Here is a 24161-nt window from a genome sequence, read left to right as displayed (position 1 = left end):
TTAATAGCTCGTTTAGAGAACCTTTTCATGATATGCTAATTTTTTGAGATAGGAATTTTGGGTTTTCATGAGCTGTATGCCAAAATCATCAGTATTAAAACAATAAAAGACCTGAAATATTTCAGTTGGTGTGCAATGAATCTAAAATATATGAAAGTTTAATTTTTATCATTACATTATGGAAAATAATGAACTTTTTCACAATATGCTAATTTTTTGAGAAGGACCTGTATATTCAGATTTTATATAATTATTTCCTGTTTGGTTCCAAAACGCAATAAACGCCATTAAAAAAAAAAAGTTATTGCATCTGGTTGGTATTGAAAAGTCAATTTTTAATTCTACGCAAAATGCGATATCCGCAATGTTATTCTGTCATGTTTTCTCTCTATCTTTCCAAACCGAGACAAACGCCAGTCTCCCTTCTCTGCAGAAAGCGATACATCCGCTCAACCAATCACAGCACACCATTCCACGCATTGTGAAGAGTAATGGCGGTGCTTTGAATACACCTTGCATCCTAGTTTTCCTCATCTACTTTGTACTTTGTGATCAACTAACAAACAAACAAAAATGAATAATTTTGACAGCATTGATGAACCTGTGCTGGTTTCTGTGGTGGGGAAGAAACGTAAGCTATGGAAATCTAATCATTTACGTGAGGAGATTAAAAAGATGAGGCACTTGGGAGGAGGAAAAATGCCAGCTGTTGCTTGTTCTCACACAACAGCATCAAACTTCTGTCACGCTGACACATTGACCCCGGGGGATCTTTTGAAAAACTTTCAATTGTTTTACTCAAAATCGAAGAAAACCGAGCAGGACCAAGCCATTTTGCAGCTGATCACCATCAAAAAAGTTCAGCGGCAACGTCCCAATGATGTTGACTGTCACACTTATGAAGAGTAGCTGCCCATTGTGTCAGCCTTTTGAGAGTGACCATTCACTGATTTCTTAATGAATAAGATGTTGAATGTTTTTACAAAGACATATTGTTATATTAATGCAATGGATTTATAGTAAGCACAAGACAATCAATTCAATACAACAAAGATGTCAAATATGAATGTAATTTTCTATAGTATAATACAAGAGGTGTCATGCGCAAATCAGTTTTCAATCTTCTTTACAGTTCTATTTTGCACAGTTTTACACAGATATTATATTAATGCTCGGTTTTTCGAAATCAAAACATTTGGCCCGCTTGTTTTGGTTAGCACACATTTCTGTGGTGGATGAAGTTCATAGGAGTTCATCCCTTGTGGCCGACCCTCTGCCTACTGAGAGTGTCAGATGCCTACTGAGAGTGTCTGAGAGAGGGACGATATCTCGCTTGCTTTATGAAGTGCGAGGTCTCTCTTCACCACATTCAAGATCATCATTCTACCAGAAGAGTTGCTTCCTCTCAAGCTCTTTTCAGAGGAGTTCCCCTGTAGGATATCTGAATGGCGGAAGAATGGTCCTCTCCTCACACTTTTATCAGGTTTTATAGCTTGAATTTGGATTAATTTAAAATTCCCAGATTCATTCTGCTTGAACCTGAGGTTATAGCCTGAATTTGAGGTTATAGCCTGGTTGATTTTGCATCGGGCCAGATATGTTAGCACTTAGCTTGGCAGGTGTGGTATATCGTTTCCATTGCGCTATAGCAACACAGCACTGAGTGAACCTATGAAATAGAACATCTCAGGTTACTCATGTAACCCATGTTCTGTGAATAGGGAAAAATACACTGCATTCGCTACCAAGCTCATAATTCTGCCGACTAGACTTCGTCGGCAGGTAATCTGAGGAGCGGAAGGCATGTTCGCTAGTATTAGAGCAGGTGACGTAGTGACTTTGGGGCGGCACCCATGTCATCAGCCAATTAACTGATTCCATACAGGCATTCCCATTGCGTCATTAATTTAATTCCATTCTTTGTAATTGGAAAACAGCATTACAAAATTCCAGGTTTTCCATGACGTGGAAACCCTGATTTTTGTACTGTTGATTGTTTTATCATCGTTTTTTTTTTTTTTTTTTTTTTTGAGGAGGCACTGCCTGACTTGTGTCCTTGGAGAGTATATCACTAATTCACCTGTAACTATACTACAATACAGTTATGAAATACCTATTCATTTGCATATTCGCACACTGAACACAGTGAATGAATCAATTTTAAAGTCAAACCTCATTATGTTCAGTTGGCAGTGTGAACTCTTCAGTCCAGCAGAAAGCAGCTTCACCCCTGAATCGGTCAAGCGACTGTTACTCAGGTCCAACTCTTTTAGATGAGAGTTTGATTGTAGAGCTGAAGACAAACTTTCACAGTGCTGATCAGAGAGATCACAGCCATTAAATCTGCCAAAACAGAATGTTTACCCAGATTATTTTCTGATGTTCAGTGTTCCTCCAGTTACAGTTTTTACCATAAATAATCAAGATATTTCACACAGAATTTGGACACTCAATCGTTCAGTGATGTAGAATTAGACCTTTAACTAAACAGGGATTACTTACATGGCTTTTCTGCAGCATCTCACAGCTGGAATGAGTCTCTCATAGTTTGAAGGTGATGACGTGAACCTCTTTGGGTTGAACTCATCCAGCACCTTCTCTGACATGAGCACGATGTAGGTTAGCACTGTGCACATTGAAGATGAGAGTTCTCTTCCTGAATGTTCATCTGAACTGAGGTAACTCTGAATTTCCTCATATAATGAATGATCTTTGAGCTCAAGTAAGCAGTAGAATAGGTTGACTGAAGCTTCATTTGTGATATTCTTGTTTTGTACTTGTTTAATGTATTCAGTGGTTTGTCTGATGCTCTCTGTGGTGTCTTTAGTGTGTGTGATCAGGCCTTTGAGCAGATTTTGACTGGATTCCAGTGAAATGCCCATCAGAAACCGCAGGAACAGGTCCAGATGTCCTCTCTGACTCTGCATTGCTTTATAAGTTGCCCTCTTTATTAAGTCATGCAATTTGACATTTCTAAATAAGACCTGAAGCTTTTGTCTGGCTGTATTTTGTGAGTTTTCAAAGAAAAACCGAAGCTCTCTCTTGTTCTTGTTCAGGTAGCAGATGAACACATGCACTGCAGCGAGAAACTCTTGAACACTCAGATGCACAAAGCAGAAGACCTTTGTCTCAAAAAGTCCATCTTCTGTCTTGATGATCTCAGCGATCATTCCTGTTAATTCAGTGTCTTTACTCATATCAATACCACATGCTTTCAGATCTTTCTCACAGAACACAAAGTTTTCCTGCTTCAGTTGTTCAAATGCTAGCTTGGCTAATTTCAGAATCGATTTTCTATTTGAATGTAAAAGCTTTGTAGGTTGTCTTTGTTCTTTTCCATCGTACTTCTGATCCTTCATGTTCATCTGTATCAGCAGGAAACGAATGTACATTTCAGTGAGTGTTGTACTGATGTTCTCTGCATTGTTCTCAATGAGAATATTCTGAAGTACTGTGGCTGTGATCCAGCAGAACACAGGAAGGTGGCACATGATGTAGAGACTACGAGACGTCTTAATATGTGATATAATTCTGGAGGCCAGACTCTCATCTGTGATTCTCTTTCTGAAGTACTCCTCTTTCTGTTGGTCAGTAAATCCTCGCACCTCTGTGAACAAACCCACATACCGGGAAGGGATCTGATTGGCTGCTGCTGGTCGTGAGGTCACCCAGACAAGAGCTGATGGAAGTAGCTTACCTTTGACCAGACTTGTAAACAGTACATCTACAGATGCTCTTTTCTCAACAGTGTCCAGTGTTTCGCTTTTAAAGTTCAATGGCAACTGACTCTCATCAAGTCCATCAAATATAAATGCTAGATTATATTTGGAATATAAATTAGAATTTTCCAGTTCCTTTATTTCAGGATAAAATACTTGAAGGAACTCATGGAGATTGACCTCTCTGTCTTTAATCACATTGGTCTCTCTGAATGGAAGCATGAACACACAGTCTATATCCTGACTGGTGTTTCCTTCTGCCCAGTCCAGGATGAATTTTTGCACAGAAACAGTTTTCCCGATGCCAGCAACTCCCTTGGTCAGCACAATCTTTTTCTCATTGTTTTTTCTTAGTTCATTAAATATATCACTGCATTTGATTAATTTGCCCTGTGTTTTTTTGGTATTGAAAGCATCATCAATCTTCAGAATCTCATGTTCGTGATTGACATTTTTCATATCTCCCTCTGTGATGAGCAGTTCTGTGTAAACAGCCTTGAGATCTGTGTCTTTTTGTTTGTTGCCCTCAAAAATATATTTTGCTTTCTTCTTCATGTTGTTTTTGTGAGTCTTCAAGAAGTTTTGCATCTCTATAATAAAAAAAAAGCATTGACAACAAAGCATTACACAAATTTGTCAATTTTTTTTTTATCTGCAACAACATCATTATTAATAACTGGTCCAGACAGATTAAATTCATACTCCTGAAAACAGTGCCATACATCCATAACAACTTGGTTTCAATTTAAAAATTTCTAAATGTTTTTTATGTTCTTTCCAGATCAATTATTGGATTGATTCAGATCATCTTTAGGCCATGCGGACCAATTTTACTAAAAACTGATCAATGGTTTGATATATCAAACTACTGACATCTACCGCACCAAACAGTGAATACGTATACATGGAAAACAATAATCCAATTTTAACATGATTTGTGATGGGACAAGGGGAATGGAGGACTCAAATGCAGAGGATTAGATGCAAACAGAGGTTTATTCTCAACAGTGAACAAAAATAAAGCTGTAACCAAAACAGTGAGCAAGTCTCTGGAGTAAACCAGCTTCCGGTCGGCAGAAGGATGCAGACCAAACAGGCTGATTACTTCCCAAGACCCAGCACTCACACATGATCAGCAACCTGAGAGTAGAGCGAGGCACAGGGCAGCAGTCCTTCGCTCTACGCATCCTGAGGTACAAGTAAATACAGCAATCCCAGCAAAGCAGAGCACATAACATCAAACGCATCGAACACTAAACAATCTACTCACAACAAGGGCTAGACAGAAGAGAAATATAAAGGAAAGGGTAATAAGTGACAGGTGTAGTAGAAGCAACTCATGATCTGCACATCCCCCCCACCAGATCAGCGCTGATTGAACCGGTCACAAGCTGCTGAAAAAGACATGACAACATAGACAGCAGAGGGGGCCAGGAAGGCACCCTGACCCATGACATGATTAAGACAATACTCTGATTAAGAATCTACCATGTAAACAAAGAATTTCTGATTTCCTTAATCTGGTTAAAGTCATATTCAAAGTAAACATAAATCTAATTAAGATGTGTAGTATTCTTATTTTAGCAGTATAGACATGTATACACCATAATCACATTATTATCATCATCATGTAGGACTTTTCACTGCATTTTGTGACAGGATACACACACGGCAGTGGTCAACCGTTTGACGGCAAACAAAAGAGCATGGCTTTAACAATGCCATCGTCTATTTGCACATATAGTATGACAAAAAATTAACTGCACTTGAAGCTTTCATAAAATTAAAAATGAAATACCTAAAACTGTATATGGCATAATAACGAAGACAAACTATATGTTTATACGTGAAATTTTGGGTTGGACGTCAGATGGCGTGGTGTTGGGACGTAATGACATGTGCCATTATAATCGATCTATGTACTATAGATAGTTTCATTGGGTGCATGCGCCTGGCCCATAGTTAACGTCGTGTTTGTGTCCGTTTATTGGTCTGGCTAGTGGCACCGACTACAAATGCAGTTAAAGTTAAGGTGTTGAGCAAGGTGATGACTGGGCAGAAGTTGGGCTCAGGTTTTTGTGCTGTGGGATGTTTTCCATACCATTTATTTCAAAACTTTCATACATTTATATCAAAACTGACTGCCACAAATAGATTTTCCAGAAGGCTTTGACATGAGCACTGCACGTTTTAAAATCAAAACGGCGTGAGTGTTTTTATATCACTGTATCTCCAAAGGACAATGACTGTCTTCATAAAAATGTTGATGTCATTTTCATTTAATCTTGCATTTAATGCCTGATAAAGCAGCGTTTATGAGCTCAGCGCTGTTTTGTGTACAGTCGTTGCAGGGGAAACCTCTATTTTGGCTGCTACAAAAGCAAATACATTTGCAGGTTCATTAAGCCTGTCTGATTCACGCAGCAAACATATTGCTTGTTATCAGAAATAATCTACTCGAGAGGGACTTTGCTGTTGTTACTGATTCTTTGCGGAAATATACTGGAAGTTAAGTTTGGGCCACAAAGCCCGCATGCGCAGTAACATTTATGTCGTTGCCACTGAAACTGTCTATAACATGTAAAACAGGAACACGAAAGGAATATTTAAAAAAAACTAATGTAAACACCTTAATCATAATATTGTCTTATTCAGAATAAGGTAAATAATTAGTCCATGTAAATGTAGTCAGTATGTGAGGCTATATTTACAACATGTTTTGACCTGCTTGAACCTTTGCATGTGCGATTGTAATCATGCCTTGATGATACCGATGAATTTGGTGATGGTGCCACCCATTAGTCAACTTTAATAAACAACTGTATCACAATATAAGATGTCTAATTAAGACTTTTAGACCATTGTATAATACAGGTTCCCGCAGAGTTCAGCTCCAACCCTATTCAAACACACCTGAACAAGCTAATTAAGGTCTTTAGGATCACTAGAAAGTTACAGGAAGGTGAGTTTGATCAAGGTTGGAGCTAAACTCTGCAGGAAAATGGATCTCAAGGGCCAGATTTGAGAACCCCTGGTGTAATAGTTATCACTGGAGACATGCTGTTCTATTCATTATATTTATAAAATCTCCTGCTGATGTGACTGGCCCTGTAATTTTTTGCTTGCAGTTATATTTCCATTTACAGACAGTAATCATTTATTCCTGATATGTTGTAAATCACCTCCAACAGGGACAGATGTCTTCATACTGTCCTCACTCTGAGCTGTAAGAGAGAGAGAAAGAGAGAATTAATCACTGGGAAACATTTATCACAGAAACACGTCAACAGAGCAAAGTGGAAAAGAGGTTTAAGTCAAACCATCACACTTGTAAATATTTAATCACATTGCAGTTAGAGTGAATTAAACAATACATTGCTTGTGTTTATTCTCCAACTGTCCAGCCAGATCATTCTGGTTCATCTTCCTCAGGATTTCCACCATGATCTTAACAGCTTCTTCTGGCCCAAAACATGTAACCATCTTATCCACTGTGTCGAATATATCTGCCTTTTCAATTTCAGACTTTGATATACGCTTATGGTATGTATCCATTAAGCGCCAATGAAACTCCTTCAATTCAACTTCTACCAGCTCCTTCAGTGAGTCCACGAGCAGCTCTTTAACAGATGCCATCGTCCTTCACCAACTCACAGCTGCAGGACAAGAAAAAAATAAAGATCTAAAGTACTTAATTTACTTAACTCTACTAAATTTAAAGTACACTCTTAACTAGTGCTCAAAGTGATGTACAAAATGTCTCAGTGCTGTCTGATACTGTAAGTGTAGAATCAATACAGTACATGACACTTTAAAAACCATAAAATTTTAGTATCCCATGAAGTAGTATTATTTACTAACCATGAAAATGATGATGTAGATGTTTCTTGTTTCTCCAGTTAACTCCTTTCACTTCGGTATTTTTATTAGACTCTTTGATTGGAGTAGTTTTCTTCAGAACTTAAACCTGTCAAACCAGAAAATTTCAAGAGAAGTAATGAAACCAGTTTTTCAGACTCAAGATGAGAGTAAACCATGTGGAGAATCACTGTCTGCCATCAACAGACCCACACACAAATATTACAAATTTAAGTTACTATTTCAATATTAATATTACAAATTTAAGTTACTATTTCAAAAACAAATTGGCCAAATTCAATACCTATTCATGATTTTAAGTAAATTTGGAACAAATGTATTTGTTGTTTTACTAGCATATTGCCTTATTCTGCATGACCATATTTTAGATCCCTAAATCCTACCCCATAATTAAATTTGACAGCTAATTTACTAACTATTAATAAGCAGCAAGTTAGGAGTTTATTGAGGCAACAGTTGTAGTTAATGGTTAGTTAATAGTGAAAATTGGTCCTTAAACTAAACTATGACTTATTTACTTGCTTTTTTACAAGTCAAACTTGCCTTAAAGTCTAATCAGGACCCAATGAAAGATATTACACAAATTTAATATGAGCCACTTTTTTTTCCGTGTTTTAATCATATTAAAAAAAAATACTTTTACCTTAACCATTCCCTGCTGGTGGAATGACCTGCCCAACTCAAGCCGAGTCCTTAGCCATCTTCAAGAAACAGCTAAAAACACATCTCTTCCATCTACACTTTACCCTCTAATACTAGCACTTCCTATTCTGTTACCATTTTATCTATTAAAAAAACTTGATCTTCTGCACATATGAAGTGGCATTTAGATGTATTTACATGTTAATTCAGCTCAGAGGGACATGAAATGCTTTAACCTGCAGTAACAAATGCATAAATAATGTTTTGATATTTTAAACATGAAATGTTGAATAATGATATTTGAAATTATTTACAAAATGAAAAGATACTTTAAATGTGAAATTAAAACTACCAGCAGGTGGCAGCAAGTGACTGTTAATAAGCAAGTCATTGTGATTGAACCAAATCATTTTTAACAGTTGATTAATTTTGGAACGAAACACCAAATTGCTCAGAGACGCAAAACAGCACTGTGACTGTGTTTGGAATGTTTTTGTTGGTGAAATAGAGCAGAAACAGACAATATGGTGTCTAAAACGTAAGTCTCTTGATATTGACTTATTGTTTATTGAACTGTTGCATAAAATCAATATTAAATTTGTAACCATTGTAGCGTATGAGGCCTGAACCAGACAAATTAAAGATTCGATCGGGAGCCTGGTTGAAACATGAGCCGAATTCCACAGAAAGGCAGGATGTTGTAAATCAACTCCTAGCACCACAGTCTGAAGCAAGATAACTAACCAACTCTTTCACAGAACAGCTTTCAACATTAACACCATTAGAACAATTATTGACAATTTCAATTCGAAGAAGAGATTGTCTAATTTGGGGCAAGTAATCGAAGAGATGGACAGTCTGACCCTCACATGTAAAGCCATGAGAGTAAACAAGATCGTTGGATTGACTTCCCCCCACCTAGCAAAACCAGACTGAAATTCCTAAGGAGACCTGTTAACCCCTCTGGTCTTCACAGGACATATCCTTACTCCCCAGAATGGCACAGAGAATGCCTTCCAATGCATATATGCACCAAAATGAACTCAAAAAAAAGACTTCTAAATGGATATCAGTCCATTGCTTAATGTAACTCCCATATCATACATGTAACCCACACATTTGATTATAATGTTTCTAATCACTTATTGTGTATGTCCTTTTAAATAACTCTTGAATAGCTTAAGGGATCATATTCATGTTTAGTATGTGTGTGTTCGAATCTTCTTGCTTGAAACGTTTCTGACCATCAGTTATTTGTCAAATGTATCATATTCTTGTTATAGGAATCATGTCCAAATTATACCCTCAAGAGCGGGAAAATTCGGATCACGTGCTTGATAAGATAACATATGATTTATGAATGGGTGGGACAAACAATGCAACACCCCGAGAAAAGACAATTTCTAATTGGTCAAGACAACATTTGAGGTGTGGCCAAAAGGCCAGTTTAAATACTCAGGACACCATCAAATTTTGCTTTTAGCTTTTAGCTTTCGTTTAGCTTTTGCTATCAGTCATGCCGGCTTTTAGCCTGCTTTTAGCGTTTGCTTTTAGTCATGCTTTGTCATCACTTTTAGCGTTCTTCGAGCGCCGTTCCAGCGTGCTTCGGCCTGCACGCCTGCTGCTACTTAGCCACGATGAGAAGAAACACCACCTAGTCTCGTCAAACTTTACTTCTATTCTTTTACTTTAGTTTCTTTTCCGTTTAAGAGTTCGTGTTCTGAGTTAAGTTTTGTAATGCCGTGTCTCTGAGTCTGACCTCGAGTGCCCGTCTGAAACTTCAACCAGCCCACAACTCCGCATCGTTAGCCAACGCCCAACCACGGGCTTCCCAAGACGTCACTTCAACGACTACTGAACTTCCAGCCAATCAGCAACCTCGGGAAACCCCCTTTTCAGTGACAACAAAGGGAACCCCGTTAAACAGGCAATGCAAGTAACGTACCTCCAGACTCACATCTGTACTGGTGAATCTAATATAATTTTAACCTCATTGAGGAACTCAATGCGAGGGTTAATTAAGTGACTGACGGTTGTTCATGTCTATGCAATTTCACTTATTGCTGTAAACTTGGGATTTCACATTTTCATTCTCTTAAACTCATTCTTCCCTAACTTTCTATCTTCCTGCAACTTGTGTGAATGTGAGTGTGTGTGCTTATGTGTTAGATTAGTTTATATGTCTTAGATTTATCTAATAAAGCCTTATTCATATTTAAAAGAGAAGTATCTTGTGTTTTGTGCTTACAAGTTAATGTCTTAAACTGCCGATCTTGTTACTGTGCTAATTAATAGTGTTTTCACTATACTTTGGATATTAATATCCAGCGCAGATTTGATGTTAAACGGCTCGTTCAGTGAATCGCTGGCCGTTTCAGTGATCAGCCGTGAAACAGTGATTCTGTTCAAATTCCCTTTAAAATCTTAAATGATTCCCTTTGAGCTAAATTGACCTGTTTCCCTTACACCATGCTGATTTTTAAGAAAAAAAGGCACTCTTCATGTGATATTGATTAACTATATGAATTGATAGAAATATAACCCCACTTTGGGAAACCCTGTGCTAAATGACTAAATGTACATGTAAATAATTTCAAGATTTAAAGCTAAAACAGAATGGTGTAACTTAACTCTTTCCCCGCCAGCATTGTTGTTTTTTTTTTACAAAGTTGCCAGCCACTGCCAGCATTTTTGAGGATTTTCTGCTATGAATATATGAACATATTATATCAAAATAAAGAATTGAGCCTCTGCTTTAAAAAATGTGTTCATGTTTTATCATCACTTGAATGCAGATAGGTTTCATCAGATATACATGCATTTTCAAGCAAAACACATTCAGATGTCATATTTTTTCACCTGTAAATAATTATATGAATAATTGAAATTGCATTCGATAAACATAACAGACACACACATACACACACATACATACACACACAAGTGGTTGCCGGCAAGCAAGCAAGTATATGCACTTCCAGGTTTAGTGCTGCTGATTTTTGTAGAGCGTCAGTGAATAAAATGTTACAGTTTTGCATTGTGCTTTGAAAACGTTAGCAGGTAGCCTAGATTTACATTTAGCTAAAGATCATAAAGATTTATGCTTTAAGTTTGAATCTTATACAGTACAGTTTGTCGATCTAAAATAGTAATTGTGTCTTTACAGCTGTCAACCATGTCAGTACGCAAACGCGCTCTCTGAACTAATTTACACAGTGCATTTCTTATTTTGGTTGTGCATGCGGACCACTTATGTGCAGTCTGTGTATAAAGTATCTGAAACTCATACTCAAGTAAAAGTACAGATATCTTACCTGAAAATGACTTTGGTAGAAGTTGAAGTCACAGTTTAGAAAATTACTTGAGTAAAAGTCTTAAAGTATGTGATATTTATTGTACATACACAGTTAAAACTGAACACAATCTTACTGCTCAAGCTATTTCTTCCATTTTGTAGTTTTGGGTAAGAATAAGAAGCACTTCATCTGTACTTAGTGTCTTTCATTCCAACATAAGAAAACATTTCTAGAATCTACATCTGAAATAGCATTTTTCTTACAGTTTAATGTTTCAACAGCAACATGGATGAATTTAACCTGCAGTTACAGATGCATAAACAGGCTTAATGTTTTGTTTTACATAAAATGTTGAATACTGATATTCGAAATAATTTTAAACATGAAAAAAAAAGTCTAAATGTGAAATTAAAACTGCCAGTAGGTGACAGCAAGTGAATGTTAATGAGCGAGTCATTGAGATTCAACCGATTCATTCAAATAGCTGATTCATTCAGAAACAAAGCATTTGACCATGTTAATGAGTGAATCACTGAATCATTTTTTCAACCGATTCGTTCAAAAAGATGATTCATTCAGTAAGTAAACACTGTCCATTGCTCAGAGATGCAAAACAGTTCTGTGATCTTTGTTTGGAACTATTTTCATTAGCAAAATTGAGCAAAAACAAACAATATTATGTCTAAATTTAAAGTCACTTATTGCTTTACTGAACTTGTATAAAATGATTATTAAATGTGTTCATGCATCTGCAGAAAAACAGTACTCTTTGTGTGATATAGATTGTTAACTAGGCCTACATTAAATTATCTAAATATAAAAAGCATACAGAAGAATTTTTGCCATCTACAATTTAGAATGCCTGGAATATTTAATAGACTAATAAATCAATGTGCGTGCACTCTGTGTGTGATTTGGTGATGTAACCTACTTGATAACGTCAGATTGCACATCATTACAACAACACTTACCATATTATCGCAAAGAATGCTGTATATCGCACACCCTAGCCTCAACTTGAGTGGAAAATGAAATCATCTGCGGATGTACACGGCGCGCACTTGTTTGCACATGAGCAAAGGTGTTTTTAGGAGTCTAACTTGCAAAAGTCACACCGCTGATTCGTCAAACCTGCTCTCCTGCAGTCTGTGTTCTTCTGACTATTTTGTAGTACATAATGAATTTACTTAGGGGAAATTTAGTGGAGTAAAATATACATTTTAATTAGAAAATGTAGTGGAGTAAAAGTTGGCTGAAATATAAAAACTCAAGTAAAGTACAGATACTCCCAAAAAATACTTAAGTACTTATATATACATATACAGGTCCTTCTCAAAAAATTAGCATATTGTGAAAAAGTTCATTATTTTCCATAATGTAATGATAAAAATTAAACTTTCATTTATTTTAGATTTATTGCACACCAACTGAAATATTTCAGGTCTTTTATTGTTTTAATACTGATGATTTTGGCATACAGCTCATGAAAACCCAAAATTCCTATCTCAAAAAATTAGCATATCATGAAAAGGTTCTCTAAACGAGCTATTAACTTAATCATCTGAATCAACTAATTAACTTTTAAACACCTGCAAAAGATTCCTGAGGCTTTTAAAAACTCCCAGCCTGGTTCATTACTCAAAACCGCAATCATGGGTAAGACTGCCGACCTGACTGCTGTCCAGAAGGCCATCATTGACACCTTCAAGCGAGAGGGTAAGACACAGAAAGAAATTTCTGAACGAATAGGCTGTTCCCAGAGTGCTGTATCAAGGCACCTCAGTGGGACGTCTGTGGGAAGGAAAAAGTGTGGCAAAAAAAAAAACGCTGCACAACGAGAAGAGGTGACCGGACCCTGAGGAAGATTGTGGAGAAGGACCGATTCCAGACCTTGGGGGACCTGCGGAAGCAGTGGACTGAGTCTGGAGTAGAAACATCCAGAGCCACCGTGCACAGGCGTGTGCTTTTTAACCAGAAACAGCGGCAGAAGCGCCTGACCTGGGCTACAGAGAACCAGCACTGGACTGTTGCTCAGTGGTCCAAAGTACTTTTTTTGGATGAAAGCAAATTTTGCATGTCATTCTGAAATCAAGGTGCCAGAGTCTGGAGGAAGACTGGGGAGAAGGAAATGCCAAAATGCCTGAAGTCCAGTGTCAAGTACCCACAGTCAGTGATGGTCTGGGGTGCCATGTCAGGGGCTGGTGTTGGTCCACTGTGTTTTATCAAGGGCAGGGTCAATGCAGCTAGCTATCAGGAGATTTTGGAGCACTTCATGCTTCCATCTGCTGAAAAGCTTTAAGGAGATGAAGATTTCGTTTTTCAGCACGACCTGGCACCTGCTCACAGTGCCAAAACCACTGCTAAATGGTTTACTGACCATGGTATTACTGTGCTCAATTGGCCTGCCAACTCTCCTGACCTGAACCCCATAGAGAATCTGTGGGATATTGCAAAGAGAAAGTTGAGAGACGCAAGACCCATCACTCTGGATGAGCTTAAGGCCGCTATCGAAGCATCCTGGGCCTCCATAACACCTCAGCAGTGCCACAGGCTGATTGCCTCCATGCCACGCCGCATTGAAGCAGTCATTTCTGCAAAAGGATTCCCGACCAAGTATTGAGTGCATAACTGAACATAATTATTTGAAGGTTGACTTTTTTTGTATTAAAAACACTTTTCTTTTATTGGTCGGATGAAATATGCTAATTTTTTGAGATAGGAATTTTGGGTTTTCATGAGCTGTATGCCAAAATCATCAGTATTAAAACAATAAAAGACCTGAAATATTTCAGTTGGTCTGCAATGAATCTAAAATATATGAAAGTTTAACTTTTATCATTACATTATGGAAAATAATGAACTTTTTCACAATATGCTAATTTTTTGAGAAGGACCTGTATATACACACATATACATACATATATATACACACACACACATATATATATATATATATCAGGCTTCTGTGTTTATGTTCAGATATTTCACTTTAACAGCAATGAAAAGAAACTTTGCATTGCCATTTAAGTGAAATTACTGAACCTACACATAGGAGCCTGATAAAAATTCTCGTTTTAGAAGAAAATGGCACTCTTCATATACAGACACACACACACATAGATACAGTACTGTGCAAAAGTCTTAGGCCATTAGTATTTTCACCAACAAAAAAAAAGGTTTTAAGCCAGTTATTTATATCTTTTGCCATAGTGTGTCAGTAGGAAATAACAGTTTACTTTTCCAAACATTCCTTTTGCCATTAATTGTAATAATCCAGTGAGATTTTTGTATGCACAAGGAGTCTGACAACAACCAGTGCTCCAACAGAGATCTGATCTCATCATCATCCAGTCTGTCTGTCTGGGATTACAAGAAGAAACAGGAAAGAATGGAGACAGACTAAATCCAGAGGAACTGTGGCAACGTCTCAAAGACTAAGTGCACAAGAGTAGTTATAGCATCTTCAACACCCCTCCCTGCCCTATACGCAAACTGAAATGGATCTAAATTATCTTCTACATGCTTTAATATCTACTATGTTCTCACCATTTTATCAAATGTTTTGTTGCATTTTGCAACAGGAACCACTATAGCATGTTTCCAGGTTTATGAGACAATTTGCGACATGTTAAGAGACATGTTAAAAATCTGCTTAACACCTTACCACAAATATTGTCTGGTCCAAGACTTTTGGTTTATCTTTATCATTTTAAAACACCTAGCCATTGCAGGAACATCAATATTAAACACAGTGTTGCTTTCCTTAAAATCACATTTTATATTATCATCATCAACATTGCTAAAAACACATTAGAAGTGTACCCATTAAAAGATACCATACTCCTATTACTTTCCTTTAAACATGTCATTAATTTCATTCTATCCCACACTGCCCTATGATCAGAATTTTTAAAAAATTACATTCTATTTTTTCACGGTAATTATATTTTGCCTACACGGACTGGAGTATGTTTGCTTCTCAGGCTGCCTGTGGCTCTCACACGGACATTGATATCTATACCTCCTCTGTACTGAATTACATCAACACCACCATTGACAGTGTTACAACAGAAAAACAGATAACAACATACCCTATTCAGAAGCCATGGATGAACAAGGAGGTGTGACTCCTGCTGAAAGCACACAACACTGCCTTCAGGTCAGATGACGCTTAGGCCTACAGCAAATCCAGGGCTAACCTGAGGAGGGACATCAAAAAGGTCAAGTACTGCTACAAGCTGAAGGTAGAGAAACACTTTTCCAACTCTGACCCCCGACACATGTGGCAGGGCATCCAGGTCATCAGTGACTACAAGCCAAGCAACTCCACTCCAATGGTCACACTTTCTTTCCTAACGAGTTGAATGACTTTTATGCTCGCTTTGACAGTGACAGCAAGGAGACGGCCACCAAGATCACACTCTCAGCAGACCACCAACCCCTCAAACTCACCTCCACAGATGTCTACACTGCATTGAGCCGGATCAACCCATGCAAGGCTGCTGCTGGCCCGGACGGCATTACTGGAGCTGTGCTTAGGGCATGTGCAGAGCAGCTTGCAGGGTTCTTCAGAAATTTTCAACCTGTTCCTCACCCAAGCAACTGTGCCAACATGCTTCATGTCCACATCTATTTTGCCAGTGCCGAAACACTCCTCCCCAATGTGCCTGAATGACTACCGCCCCGTAGCACTCACACCTATTGTTATGAAGTGCTATAAACAACTGGTCCTAGCACACCTCAAGAACTGCCTCCCACCCACACTGGACCAACACCAATTTGCCTGTACTACTGTAGCAATAGGAGCACAGAGGATACAGTATGCACAAGTGCTGCACTCGGTACTCACACACCTGGACAATAACAACACATTTGTATGGATGTTGTTTGTTGACCTCAGCACAGCATTTAACACTGTCATTCCCTCCAAGCTGACCACTAAACTTGGAGACCTGGGCATTAACACCTCCCTCTGCAACTTGATTATGGACTTTCTGACCAATAGACCTCAGCATGTTAGGCAACACCTGCTCCACCACCATCACACTCAACACCGGCGTACCACAGGGCTGTGTGCTGTGTGCATACGTCGGGGGTCAGAGATGGCCTGGATGTCCTGCCACATGCGTCGGGGGTCAGAATTGGAAAAGTGCTTTTCTACCTTTCCTCTACTCCCTCTACACCCACGACTGCAGGCTTGTGCATCGATCCAACTCAATCATCAAGTTTGCAGATGACACCACTGTGATTGGCCTCATCAGAGACAACGATGAGACTGCCTACAGGGAGGAGGTACAGCACCTGGCCGCATGGTGCGCTGACAACAACCTGCCCCTTAACACCAGTAAGACAATGGAGCTTATTGTGGACTTCAGGAAAAAGAAAGTAAGCACGCATGACCCCAATCCACATTAACGGGACGGTTGTTGAACGTGTCTCCAGCTTCATGTTCCTGGGAACCCACATCTTGGAGGACCTGTCCTGGACCACAACCACCTCCAGGCTGGACAAGAAGGCTCACCAGCACCTCTTCTTCCTTTGGACTCTGAAGAAGAACCAGTTGTCTTCAGCTATCCTGGTGAAATTCTACCGGTGTTCAATCAAGAACATACTGACCAGTTGTATCACAGTCTGGTATGGGAGCTGCTCAGTTGCTGACCACAGGGCACTGCAGAGGGTGGTGAAAACTGCCCAATGCATCACAGGGACACCACTTCCTGGTATTGAGGACATTCAGAGAAAACACTGTCTACGTCGAGCATTCTTAAGGACTTCTTTCACCCTGTCCATAGACTGTTTAACCTCTTGCCCCCGGGAGGCGCTTCAGGAGCCTCCAGACAAGGACCAGCAGACTCTTTCGCTACAGCTGTCTCCTTACTGAATTCTGCCCGCTTTATATGGTTTATTAATAAAAGTGTGACTAATGCTTAAAATGAATGACCACTAGTCGACCAGAAAAATCTTTTGTCGAGGACAGCCCTAATGCATATTGACTAATTGTTTATGAGAAGCATACATATACAGTAGGTAGACAACCAAAATGGGTAATAGGGCCGCGGCGTTAACTGCAAGTCAGTCGCGTGTTAAAATCATTCGCGAAACTACCGCCAGGTGGTGCAAAGGGACGGATTGCGAACTGAATGTAATTGTAAAATGAAAGGAAGACGTTAAACAACAATAACATTATAATATACATTATAACATCCTTAAAAGCCATAAAAAAATAGGACAGTCTTAGGCTACAGTCTACTCATCAAAAATTTAAAGAAAGACCTTTACACTTTACTCTCTAAAGGCTCTTATGCATGCTGTTGTTATTAAACAGTCATTACATACATACATATATATATATATACATATATACGGATTAAATGTTTTCATTTCGGTTCATTCTTGGTTAAAAAAAAATAAAAAAAAAAAAATTATAATAATCTTCAGGTTCCATTTGCAGAGCGAAATGAGAACGGTCCAGCATTTACAAAAAATTCTTATTCACTCTGTTATTATTCTTGATTTTTCAAATTGCTAACACTTTGCATTTTTGAATTATGCCTTTACTGTGTGACCAAAAATTGTGAATTGTGACTTTGATAGCGCTGGAGCCTCACGCGCACATATTCAGTGGAAACAGCAGTTGTTCACCGAGCCATGCGGCGCGAGCAGCGGTCCACTTTGTCTTATTTTTGCTCATTATGATTTTTTTTCGTCGATACTGAAACACGTGTGAAATCCAAAGCCTGTTTTCCCTAATGAATAAGAGTTTAGCTTCAAATGGGCAACATGTTTGGATTTGTCCAGAATGAGAGAGATAAGCCCAACCTTATGTAGCCTATCGCTTTAAATTATTTTTAATTGTTTTTTTTGTTGTTGTTTATAAGCCTATATTATTATATACTGCAATTATATTTATCCATTAGAATTATATATTTGTAATTCTTGTTCTGTTCTGATAAATTTGTTGAATTCAAAGGATTTTGTTGTAAAGTGAAGGGAACTAAAAATATCCTGTTGGTACATTAGCCTATAGCATTATTAGGCCTGCCGTTATTATTTCTGAATGTAATAAAATGCAACTCTCACAAACTTAATTTATTTTTTAGCGTGTTTTTCGTGTATGTTTTTATCCAGCTTTATTTTTTCCATTGCATCTAAAAGTGACTTTGTGCATCACATTCACTCCGCGCGCTCAATCTGCCTCTCGCGTTGTTCAGCTGTGGACGATTTCAAAATGTTTGATATAAAGGTTGCTGTCACATTTTATACAGGAATTGTTCATTTAAAAAAAAAAAAAAGGAAAAAAATTTATATTATACAAAATATATTGTTAGTTTTACGCTAACATGCAATCAAGGTCTTCAGATACAATATAAGACACAAGTTAATTTAGGCTATTTAACATGCACTGTGACATTTTACTGTTTCAACTTATAAACTGACTTTAAAATCTCAAGGAGTTTATTAGTATTGAAATTCAAGTTGAATCTAGTATAAAAAGGTTTTAATTGCTTAAATTATTTCTGTGAATTAATAAGTTAGCATGACTTTTTCATCATAGCATTTTTTACTAGCTGTATTCGTTTTCTGAAACCAAGCACCCACTTTCTTCTTTTTTAAAATCTATTATTCGCTCGCATATCTCCTACAACCTACAAATAAGGGTTATTTTTTATAATGTTTATTTTTGAAGAAAATAAGTATTTATTCTTTAATAAAATAAGGGACAGAATAACCCAGCCGGCACATGACCGACCTTCAACGTTGAAATATGGTTGAAATAAGGTCAGTTGTGGTTTCAGCGTTGAAACAACGTTGATTCAACGTTTAAAGCTGAAAGGTTGAAAAACTTCCGGCACACGACCAACCTTCAACGTTGAAATATGGTTGAAATAAGGTCAGTTGTTTTAACTTTCAAACAACGTTGAAAATGTTTAATGCTAAATGGTTGAAAAAGGTTAATAAACTTTTAAATTATTTATATTAAATTATTATTATTATTATTATTATTATTATTATTATTTTAATAGCTGTATGTTGAATCAACTTAATGTCTTCAACTCTAAAATCTAAAGGTATATGTTCTCATCATTAACAACAATGAAACTAAATACATTTGGCTCCTTTATCACACTGAAACAATTCCTACTGGTTGTTTTACTTTATTGCTTTGATCATGATTGGTTAATCTGGCTGTCATCCAGGAAACTGGACAGTGAATCGGTTCGCGCCTTTCTACATTTGAAAATATGACCGTTATTATCGTTATTTCTGTGAGTGAGGCGGCTGACTGTGAGCTGCTGCTAGTTGTAACTGCTCGGTCAGTCCCAAATTATTTTATATTTGCCTGTTAATTTTTTTTTTTTTTTTTTGAGCGAATTTGAGTCGTGACATGTCAATGGAGAACAAAAACTGTAATGTGAACACAAGAAGTGTCAGATGTGTTCTGCTAGGTCCTGCAAACATACTGGCAAATTGAGGTAAGAAAATCGCTATCTTTATTATGTTTTGAAAATAGTAAAGTAAGTTATATCGTTACGTTACCAGAGTTTACAAATGGGTAGCTTAAAGGACATGTAACCTGCAGAAGATAAATAAATACCTGTGTGTGTATTTTGTTTTGTTTGTATTGCTTTATCACAGATGCTCAAGTTAGATGCTCATCTGATGTTGTTGTGTTGCTGGTAAATTATGTGTTAATGTCTGTCTTTTAGAGATTTTTCCACATTTTCCTGATATGAATCCCATGAATTAGGTGTGTTGTTTATATATGTTTTTATTCTTATAATAGTCTCAAAGTGTTTTCTGAAACATATAATTGCAAATGTCGGTACAATTTAAATGAATTATTGAAAATGAATTTAAAAATAAATTAGGATTGTTTAAAGCAGTGGTTCTCAAAGTGTCAGGCCCCCTGTAGTGGTTACACAGGGGTTTTTTTGTTGTTGTTTTTTACATTTAAGTACAGTATAGTTATGTAACTTTTGTTATAACATTTTAATTTAATCGTTTTTCATTTACCTGTATGTAAGCACAGTGCAGTGTTAATGTTCAAACTGTGTATTTACAATGTTAAAGTGGCTGACAACAATAAATATTCTTATTAGGAATAAAACTGCCTCATTTTTGAACTACAGAGCTGTAGCTGAATAGTTAGGACTACTACACTGCTGAAATTTAATGTTCATTATGGTGGAACTTAGAGAGACAAATATTTTCTGAAGTGGTACTTGGTAAAATAAAGTTTGAGAACCACTGGTTTAAAAGAGAGGTATAAATGAAATCCTGCTTTTTAAGAACTTTTCAGTAAACCATTTCTTCTTTTCTCTTGTAGAGTCATCAAGGATCCAGCTTATTATTGAAACATTGGTAAGAAATTGTTCAGCTGCTGCATTGCACTGTCACTTCTGGTAGAGATTCATTGACTTTTTGTTATAGGTTTTGATTTTATTTAGTTTAATAATAATGTTCTTAATTTGATTTTACTTGTTTTACTACACTGTATTTCTAGTGTTCTGATTAAAACAGTGTAACTGTGGGCTCTGAAAACACTACTTGTGAATAATTTGTTAATATTGTAAACTTTCATCTGAATACATTAAATAAGTGTTTAATGAATAGTGTTGTGCACTTTGTTTCCAACTTCACTTGTTATTGAACTGTAAAGTGAAAATATTGTGTGATTTATTTTGCATTCAGTTTTCAGTTAAATATATTTCACAATATCAGAGTTTTTTATGAGGATTTATTTTTGGTGTTTTTGTTTATACAGGACAGTACGGAAAGCGCACAAGTGGGAGAGAGTGGAGGGGACGGCATCAGAAAGGACCTAGGGCTGGGACTCTTTCAAGGATCACCTGAAGCACAACCACACTATATGCACGAGGCTGTTGGTTCTAACATTTTAGGTTCACCTTCGGTGGAAATCACATTCCGCGTTCCCTGCGGTAAAAAAAGACACAGTCCGGGGGGGTTCCCGTTAGAAATGCCCCCCCCCCCCCCCCCCCCCCCCTCTCGGGGTGCCCCCTCTAACGCTGGTTCCTTGGAATTGTCCTAACCTTCCCTGCCCTTACAGCGTCCCTGGTTGCCGGTTCCATTCTCGAACTGTTCAACACATTTTCACTGCACAAATGTACACATCTCTTGTAATGAGACACATTACTAAAACATGTTTTTTACAGAAACTGTAGTTTTCCACCAAAATAAAAGATCAGCTGGTTTCAGTCATAAAGGTACAAGGGTTTCTCTTGCAAGTACCACACAAAATATGCATTTATATGCAAACAAAAATATGCCAAATTATTTTACAAAAACCTTTAAATATTATTGTATTTGAATTGTTCTCCTACGTGTTTTTAACAATACATCCATGCATACTCTGCAAAATAAAGTTTGGGATTATTTTCATGTGTTTTATATAGTATGTTTCCAAAATAAAACTGCTGTTTTACAATTTTGAACATGTGGTAGTTTATTGAAGTTGATTGTAAAGCCATTGCTGCCAGTCATTTGATTTTTAGCCTTTATAATGTACAGTGTTGATCTAAATGCAAACTAGGCTCTAATTGAACATACAGTTGTGTATTTATACACGGTGCAAGGTACGACGGTGAAACAACGTCGTGTTATCAACGTTGATTCACTTTTCAAAATCAACACCTAATTCAACGTTAATCCAACGTCTACAGAACGACCATAATTCACCCATGATGAAGGTATGACGGTTGAAACGGTGTCGCGATTTCAACAGTGAATCAATGTCGTGATTTCAACGGTGAATCAACGTCACAATATCAACGTTGATCCAATTTGCAAAATCGAAAGGTAATTCAACGTTGATTCAACCCTGGTACCTGACGTTGTTTCAACGTTGAATCAACGTTGAAATGCTGGCTGGGATACTATTAAACTAATGTAATGTACAGTGAATGAAGTTATTGGGTGTGATTTCCGAATTCACTGTATAATGCATTAAGCTACTCCACACTCCAAAGTTTAGTTAGCCAAGCATATATACAGGTGAGCTATATAGATAAATCACACAGCTGGAGGCAATGAGACTTGATAGTCTAAGCAAAGGGTGATGGGAGTTGTAGTTCAACGCAAGAAGCACTGATCTGCCCTCTAGTGGCTTTCAAGGGCAATTCTGCCACTGGCTGTGACGGTTATTGTAGTAGAAATGCTGCTTGTTGTATTAAATAAGTATGTTATAAAGCTCATCATATAGACACAGTACTACATTCAAACTTTCTGAAGATGCAGGAAGCAGTTGAGTGATAGTTTCTGCCTCAAAGAGTTAGGAACACACGATAAGAAATACTGTTTGAGAATCAGACTCACTAATAAACAGTAAAATGACAAACACAGCGATTTTACACCGTGTAACAACAATATCAGAATGTGCAGCTTTCTGTGATTCACTGACAAAGACACACTTTATCATCTGTTTGATCATGACCATGAAGAGGTTTAAATAAAATCATCAAAATGTCTTTTTCATCACAGCTTTAAAGTCTCAGACACACAATGTACTAGTCACAGACAATACGACGACACTCATACATGAAAACAACTAAAGAAAAATGAAACACTTACCTCAAATCATATTTGCAGGTCTTTCTACTTCCTCTTCTGAACCGTTGTGTTGAACACCAGCTTCCGACAAACGTGTAAAACCTGCTTCCTGTTTTCTTTCAGTAAGAGACATGAAAATCAGAAGAATAAGTCAGACATCAACGCACACACTCACTCTCTCTCTCAGATCTGGTTTGTTATTCAGAAATATTCATTCTCAGGTAGTGTGCTGCTGTAGTTGCACAAAACTGGCTGCTGCTGTTTCATAAAAAAAGTTTACCAAATAAGCCAGGCTTATTTCAGTTACTCTGACTTATTTTCACTTGATTTGGTTTCATAAAGCAAAATTATCATAGATCAAGCTCAGTCACTCTGGCAACTTATGCCAGGAAACTAACCTGGGGGGTGTTGTTTTTTTTTATAAAGAGGTTTTCTGGGGTCAGGAGGCCTACTGTAATGCTGTAGCCCAGGGGCCTTTGGTTATCTTAAGGCGCCCCTGGGTGGAACAGAATATGCTGACATGCTTTAATGTTCAAAAACACATTATTTTTCAAATACTGTACATTATTGTAGGTTCTCTATGCCTCACCTCTCTCTCGTCATTTTCTACAAAGTCCCTTTCTTCTAACAAGCGCAGTCTGCTCTGATTGGCCAACTGACCCAATGCATTGTGATTGGCCGAACACCGCAAGCACTCGTCGGAAATGTAACACCCCTTTCCATAATCGCAAGCTTCATCTTTCAAAATAAATGTAAAGACAGTTAATGATGTCCATAGTTTTACCATCAGTTCAAGCCCGGAAGGGGAACAGTCATGTGACAGACACAGTGAGGAAACTTGTATGTGTTTGCAGTACACAAGCCACAGACAGTTAAGACAGCTGACTCCACTGTGGTGACCCTGTCTCTCTCTCTCACTCGCACACACACACACGATACTCTCACAAAACTCTGTATTTGAACAGTCAATAGCAAATACTTAAACTATTAAGAAAACATACTTACAGTAGCTCATTCAGAATAAGCACCAGATAAAATGTGTTGCACAAATTCGAAC

General features: G+C 37.5%; 1 protein-coding gene across 1 annotated transcript; it reads right to left on the bottom strand.

The window, feature by feature from the left end:
- Window positions 1–380: 380 nt before the first annotated feature.
- Window positions 381–23278, bottom strand: LOC109087891 (NLR family CARD domain-containing protein 3-like). The gene is made up of 6 exons (XM_042722829.1): window positions 23126–23278; window positions 7581–7686; window positions 7094–7375; window positions 6902–6943; window positions 2503–4309; window positions 381–2343 (listed from the first exon to the last, which is right to left on the bottom strand). The coding sequence occupies exons 3-6, from the start codon at window positions 7353–7355 to the stop codon at window positions 2118–2120; spliced, it is 2337 nt and encodes a 778-aa protein (XP_042578763.1). The 5' UTR covers window positions 7356–7375; window positions 7581–7686; window positions 23126–23278; the 3' UTR covers window positions 381–2117.
- Window positions 23279–24161: the final 883 nt, after the last annotated feature.

This window comes from Cyprinus carpio, chromosome B4 (assembly GCF_018340385.1).
Source record: "Cyprinus carpio isolate SPL01 chromosome B4, ASM1834038v1, whole genome shotgun sequence".
NCBI classification, from domain to species: Eukaryota; Metazoa; Chordata; class Actinopteri; order Cypriniformes; family Cyprinidae; genus Cyprinus; species Cyprinus carpio.
The sequence above is the reverse complement of the archived record's forward strand: the minus strand, read 5'-3'. Positions and strand labels throughout refer to the sequence as shown.